This window comes from Chanos chanos, chromosome 9 (genome assembly GCF_902362185.1).
Source record: "Chanos chanos chromosome 9, fChaCha1.1, whole genome shotgun sequence".
In the NCBI taxonomy this organism is placed as follows: domain Eukaryota; kingdom Metazoa; phylum Chordata; class Actinopteri; order Gonorynchiformes; family Chanidae; genus Chanos; species Chanos chanos.
The window spans coordinates 18286597-18292596 of record NC_044503.1 but is presented as its reverse complement, the minus strand read 5'-3'; the positions used below and the strand labels follow the sequence as shown (position 1 = coordinate 18292596).

At 43.1% G+C, this 6000-nt stretch overlaps 1 protein-coding gene across 2 annotated transcripts in view; it reads left to right on the top strand.

Moving 5' to 3' along the window:
* Window positions 1–3651: 3651 nt before the first annotated feature.
* The window catches only part of prdm16 (PR domain containing 16), a 139609-nt gene continuing 137260 nt past the window's right edge, over window positions 3652–6000 (top strand). For both annotated transcript variants that reach the window (XM_030784427.1, XM_030784426.1), the window contains exon 1: window positions 3652–3993. In XM_030784427.1, coding sequence (XP_030640287.1) covers window positions 3667–3993 — 327 coding nt within the window. In that variant the 5' untranslated portion in view covers window positions 3652–3666. The remainder of the gene's footprint in view (window positions 3994–6000) is intronic.

Genomic DNA, 6000 nt, shown 5'->3' with positions numbered 1-6000 from the left:
AGTGGGACCATATTTTCGGGTTATTGGGAGCGTGAGCAGCATAGGCCATGTAACGGGGTGTTTAAAGGCCCCTTTTCTAAGTGTTTTGAAGTTCTGCATAAGAAATTCTTGTTTGGTTTGTCATATCTGTCAATGTCCCTCTTCTTTGGATTCTCTCTCTCTGATCAGACAATCAGCAGAACTCTACATCCTGGGTGGCAATTTGTTCTTAAACACATTTATCTGTACTTATTCTGTTCCCTCTCTCTGTTCACTCCCGGAGGAGCATGAAGATGGTGTGTGGGGGGAGGGTGTGTGCCGACAGTGAACTGGATTTTATAGGAGGGTGCTGAATGAGGCACTGGTGTGACCCAGAAGAATAGGCTGTTTATTTTAGCTCTGGATCTCTCATTCATTTCACATATCGTTTAGCGCAGGGCCCACATGGATACCAAAACTTGGATTAAGCTCTAACGGGTCCTGTCCTTAATCATAACTAAACGGGAATATTAACAGATCTAAAAGAATTTCTCGTTTGCACACCTTGTCTCACATTTTAATTGAAGCTTGCTTTCTTTCTGTCTATCTATCTATCTATCTATCTATCTATCTATCTATCTATCTATCTATCTATCTATGTCTTTCTGTCTTTCTTTCTTTCTGTCCCTCTGACCTCCATATGTATTAGTCCAGCTAAAGTCAGCAATAGTGATATCTCATATGTGAAAATACTTGACACTGTCACAGTTAGTTTATTGTACTCTGTTTTCCTAGTATTTACTCATCATAATAAGGTCAGTGGAATATTTATGAAGCGCCAGGAATCGTTTCCTTTGACATGCCTCTTGACCTCTTCCCTGAGAGAGAGCGCGCGCCGAAAGAATAACACCTTAGAAAAGCAGAGGAGCAGCGTGTGAGTACCAGCAGTGTCTCTCCCTCCTCAAGCATGGCTAACAATAACAAAGACCCAGTTTTCAGGGATGCTTTTACAATTTCTCAAATAAATCTGATGCCTTCATGTTGCGGCTTGGGTCCGCACAGTAGTTTCCAGTGGAATAACAACGCTGAACAAGCGTTTCATTGTGACAGGCGTGGAAACGAGAGGGACCCCCAAGGTGTGAATTAATGTCTGAGATCTGATGAGACCAGGATAAATAGTTCAGTAGGAGATGCGAAGAAACTATGTCCGCACAGAGGAAGGTACTCATTGTCAACGGCGGCCGAGACAAAAAGGAGACAGTAACAGTATCGCACGCTAGTCTCCAGAAATACCGTTTTTACCTATTAAGAAATTCTGGACATGCTTTAAAATGTGTTATTTGTCCATCATTATTCCTTCATGGACATTTCTATTCTTCTAACTTATTCTGTGAATTGAATCGCGTGGTGCCAGCATAAAAGAGCCGTCAGATCAATGACAGTGCAGGAGTCAAATTTTGCTTTGCTATTAGGTTAGGCTATTAATTTGAAAAAAGAAAAAAAAAAATCAATTTTACATGTGATTTTTATGAATAGGAGAAACTGACACACGTGAGCTCAAATTTTGGCCACAAGTTGCTTGTGATTGTAGCTTCACTGTTCCAGTCGTTCCTTTTCCTACACAGATGATGTTTTGTTCGATAAAATGAAAGCTGCAAATATATATATAAATATATAGTTGGTCCAATTCAGTGTAGTGATCTGTGTGTTCCGCCGCAGGCCACTAGGAGTGTTTAATAGATTTTTCCAACCCCATTTTTCGGTTGAAATTGTACTTGGTGGATCAGATGCCAAAAGGGGGAACAGGAGAGGGAAAAAATTAATCGTTTGAAAACACTTTTTGATTTTTACAAATGGTACCAGATAGGCTGTGGTTATGAAAGTTAAACTGATCTGTGAACAGTGGACGCTACTACTGAGCCACAAGTTCCACGGTTAATTGCCTGGCTGGTAGGAACGTCCGATGAAAGTCTGAGTATTAAAAAAATGGTAAACCGTTTTTCTTTATTTCTTTTTTTCAGTATAAAAAATAACAGCATGACGCAGATTCAGTTTTTAAAGCCTCAACATTTTGCTGCCAGCAATTTTATGAGATAGCCTACATTTTCTCAAGACTCTCTTAAGACTGTTGAATTTCAGTGAGTTTGTCACTAGCGATTGGGCTTTATGTATGCATCTCTGGTTAGATGTCATTCCATTCTTTAACAGCACAATTTTATGAGCCAGCGGTCGAGGAAAAAGTCATATTTATATGGTCGAATAAAAATGGACTCCCCCCCCCCCCCCCCCCCCCCCCCCCCCCCCCAAACTACAAATGAATTCTTTCATATTCTCAAGCGAATGTTCTTGTAAACGCATTTCATTCATTTTTTGAACGCTGTGTTTTTTTGTTTTTCTTCTGTATCTTTCCCAAACTAGTTGTGTGCACATTTTAAATGAACCCGAGAGACTGTATCAGGACCGACTTTGCTCGCATGCACCGTCGATGTCAAAAGTTAACCAAACACAAGCGCGACTTTTTTTTTTTTCTTTTACTTTGTTCATTTTGCTTACAAGTAAATAGCGTTCAGTTTGAAAGAAAACACTCTAGAGTTATAAAGTTGTGTTCTTGGCAGTGGCTGGCAGGGGACTGGGTCCGGCTGATTGGAAGCACTCTTGCGGTAATTGCAGCCTCTTTAGCTCTGATTGCCGGTCCCTGTGTTTGGATAGCAAACTGCAGCGGTGTTTCTACAAATTACACCGAAGCCCAGCCATGGACTTACACCACCATCACAAGGTGGGTGAAGAGAAAAGTGACTTTTCCAGAAGGTTTCTCTTCTCATTCTCTCGGATAAACATGGGCATTGCATGTGAAACCGTGCCAGCTGTAGCCAGCACGAGGGCGTTGCTATGGACGTAGCTTTCCCTAACAATAATCTTTTTATTTTGATTCTGATTCTGAAGAGCTATGAATTACTTTCCCGTTTAGTATTATTTTAAATGTATATGTCCTCCGTAGTTTTCCTCAGTACATCAAAGAGTAATGTAGACATATGTAGCCTATGTGGCGGTACTCGTGAAGGCCTATTTGATTAATATAGGCCTAAAAAGCTTAGGCTCAGATATGGAAGATGTTAATTTTAGATCTTCCATGTGTGGAAGATTAGTCAATGCTCTCGTCGTGGAACTGTCCGTCACAAATGGGCTGCCGTAATTATGTCGTTAGTCACAGAAAGACAATAAACATCGCCGTCACAGAGAAACTGAGGATGAGTGGCAGTGGCGTCAAACCACACGGTCCTTGCACCTTATTATCTGTCAGACGATGCACCGGAAATGGCACTGGCCTGGACTGAGAGGGATAAACACATATGCCGACCTCTGATGGCTGCAAAACACAGACACATTTCAAGTGTTCACCTTCTCCATCCTTTACTAGTCCCTTTATAAATAGCTGATCCTGTAAGAGTCTCCTGTGTTAGGGCGTAGCTAATAATTAGATAATAACACAGTGTATATAGTGTAACTGTGGCATAAATCTGATAGACACTGATAGTAATGCTGAGGATGATGATGATGATGATGTGTGATGAGGATGGTCGTGGTAGTGATTGAAGTGTGAGGAGTGAAAACCCCACGTATCTTCTATAAGTTAGCGATGGTTCGTGAAACCCTGTTGACAGTCACGTTTGCTGTTGTGTTACAGATGACAGTGAGGCAGTAGATCCCATGTATGAGACAGAGCCCAGAGCTGCTGCCGGAGAGAGCGCCGAGGAGGAGACAGAGGACAGCATCATGTCCCCCATCGCCGTAGGCCCCACGTCACCTCAGCCCAACAACGAGGAGTTCACCCCCAAAGAGGGCTCACCCTACGAAGTCCCTGTCTACATTCCCGATGACATTCCCATTCCCAGCGACCTGGAGCTTCGCGAGTCCTCCGTCTCAGGGGCTGGCCTCGGGATCTGGGCCAAAAGCAGGATTGGCGCTGGGGAAAGGTTTGGGCCATACCATGGAATGCAGAGCGCCACAGTCAAAGAGACCAGTTATGGATGGGAGGTAAAAGACACCTACTCCCCACACACCACATACAAGCCCTGTGTTTTCAGCCAGTGCCATATGTAGTCATGAAAGAACACAATGATTTGTGTTCTATGGATGCGTAAAAATTGTTTATTTAGTTGATTAATATAGAGAAATACCAAATATTGATAGATAACCAAAGTTCCTGAAAGGGGGGCACTCTGTAGAGGTAAGTGAACGGTCGAATGGTGAGAAAGAGAGCAGGCCATTTAGGCTGAACTGTGACCATGACGGTGTGTGTATACATCTCATTATGACTGAACCGTTTAGTTTTCCCCTCTCTCTTTCCCCTGAGTTTTGTGGCTGTCAGTGTTTCGGGGCCTTTCCAGTCTTTCCTGATTAGGCCAGGGTATCAGTTTTTCTTCAGATGCCCGTATCCCTCCCAACATGCGGATTCAGTCACGCCACACAATACAGGAATGGAATAAACGCTGCCTTTCTGCAGATCTGCATTAAGCTATTAATTTTCATTTCAACATGACATGGGAGGATATTTTTTTGTTGCCTGAGTACGCTCATTAGGGGTCTGTCTTTTTCCGCCTCTCCTCCTTTTGCTGCCAGCTGATCAGACAGCAAGCCTTGCCCGAGATTTGCCTTTTCTCCACTGCCCTCGTTCATCGGTTGGAATTAATGTTGGTGAAACATTCAACAATCAGTGCTGAGGCGCACTTTACATGGCCCAGAGCCATCAAGGTGCAGCAGCCCCAGGGAAGTTCATATTTTGACTAGACCTCCAGGGCTTCTTTCCAAGACCCACAGCGTCCCTCTCTGCAACTTGGCTTGGATTTGCCAGTAATAGTGTTCGTCAATCTGGACTTAAGAAAAAACAGGGTCTGCTCGTCTGAACACTCTGATCTCAGGCCTCTTTTTAAGCACTTGAGTAGAGTATTACATTAAGTAAAAAGCACACTGATGGCCTGCTGAACCTCCTCACGTCTACTGAGGCCGTTTTTACACCACACTGCTAAAGAGAAAAGTGCCTCAACACCCTAATGAGCACTTCTGACTGAACTGGAGATCCTGTTAACAAACATCATGTGTGCCTCAGCCAAAATGCAAGGTTCCAGTTGTTTTGACAGCGGTGTTTGTGATTTAACAGACCAAAAGCAGTGGAGCACTGTTCCATGGCAGAGTAGTGACGAAGCTGTTTTGAAGTGTTTCTTTAAATGTGCTTTGTGAGAATTAATACATCTGGCTGCCGAGCTGTGGAAGATATCACTTTAATTGAGATTCAGTTTTCTTTTGACACTATCTCTGAAAAAGCAGAGCAAGAGTTGGAAGGCCATGAAACATAGAAGATCTATTAAAAAAATAATTCTTAGAAGCATCTGCGTTAGTCCAGAAAGGCCACAAGAAAATCGTTGACTTAGCTTTCATATTTCACTTTCTCATGTCTGTTTCACAGAAGAAAATGGGTCTTATTTTATTGTTTTGAGAAATATCTTAATCAGTTTCAGAATCTTCTAGTCCTTATGTCTTTCTGGCATTTGGACGGTAAGCTCACATCACATCACAGACAGTGGTGGAATACATATTTGAATTTCGTGTCAAAGCAATTGGACAAACTTTGGTTAATCTCATGAGAGCAGAGATAAACTTGTGTGTGAATTTCAAACAAAAGCTGAGTTTGTGATTTGAGAAAGGAAAAGTAAGGGCAAAGGAAGTTTAACTGTGTCACATTGTACTCTCATCCTGTCATCACTGAAAGGAATCATGGATGCTGTCCTTTCCCTTTACACAGATGTGTAACTGAGTGGAGTGGCTCAGTGAAAATGAGAGAGAGACAGATAGACTGGCTGGCAAGCTTGACTTTGCCACCAACTCCATCGAAGCTCCATTTGTTTGGGTGGAGGGGCTGCGCATAGCCGGCAGCGAGGCGGCCGGTAATGAGCGGTGGAGCAGGTGGAGGGAGGGGGTGAAGCTCTGTGTCTGTCCTCAGGCATTCGCGGCTGAAGAGTTGTTCACTCAGACTCATTTCACTGA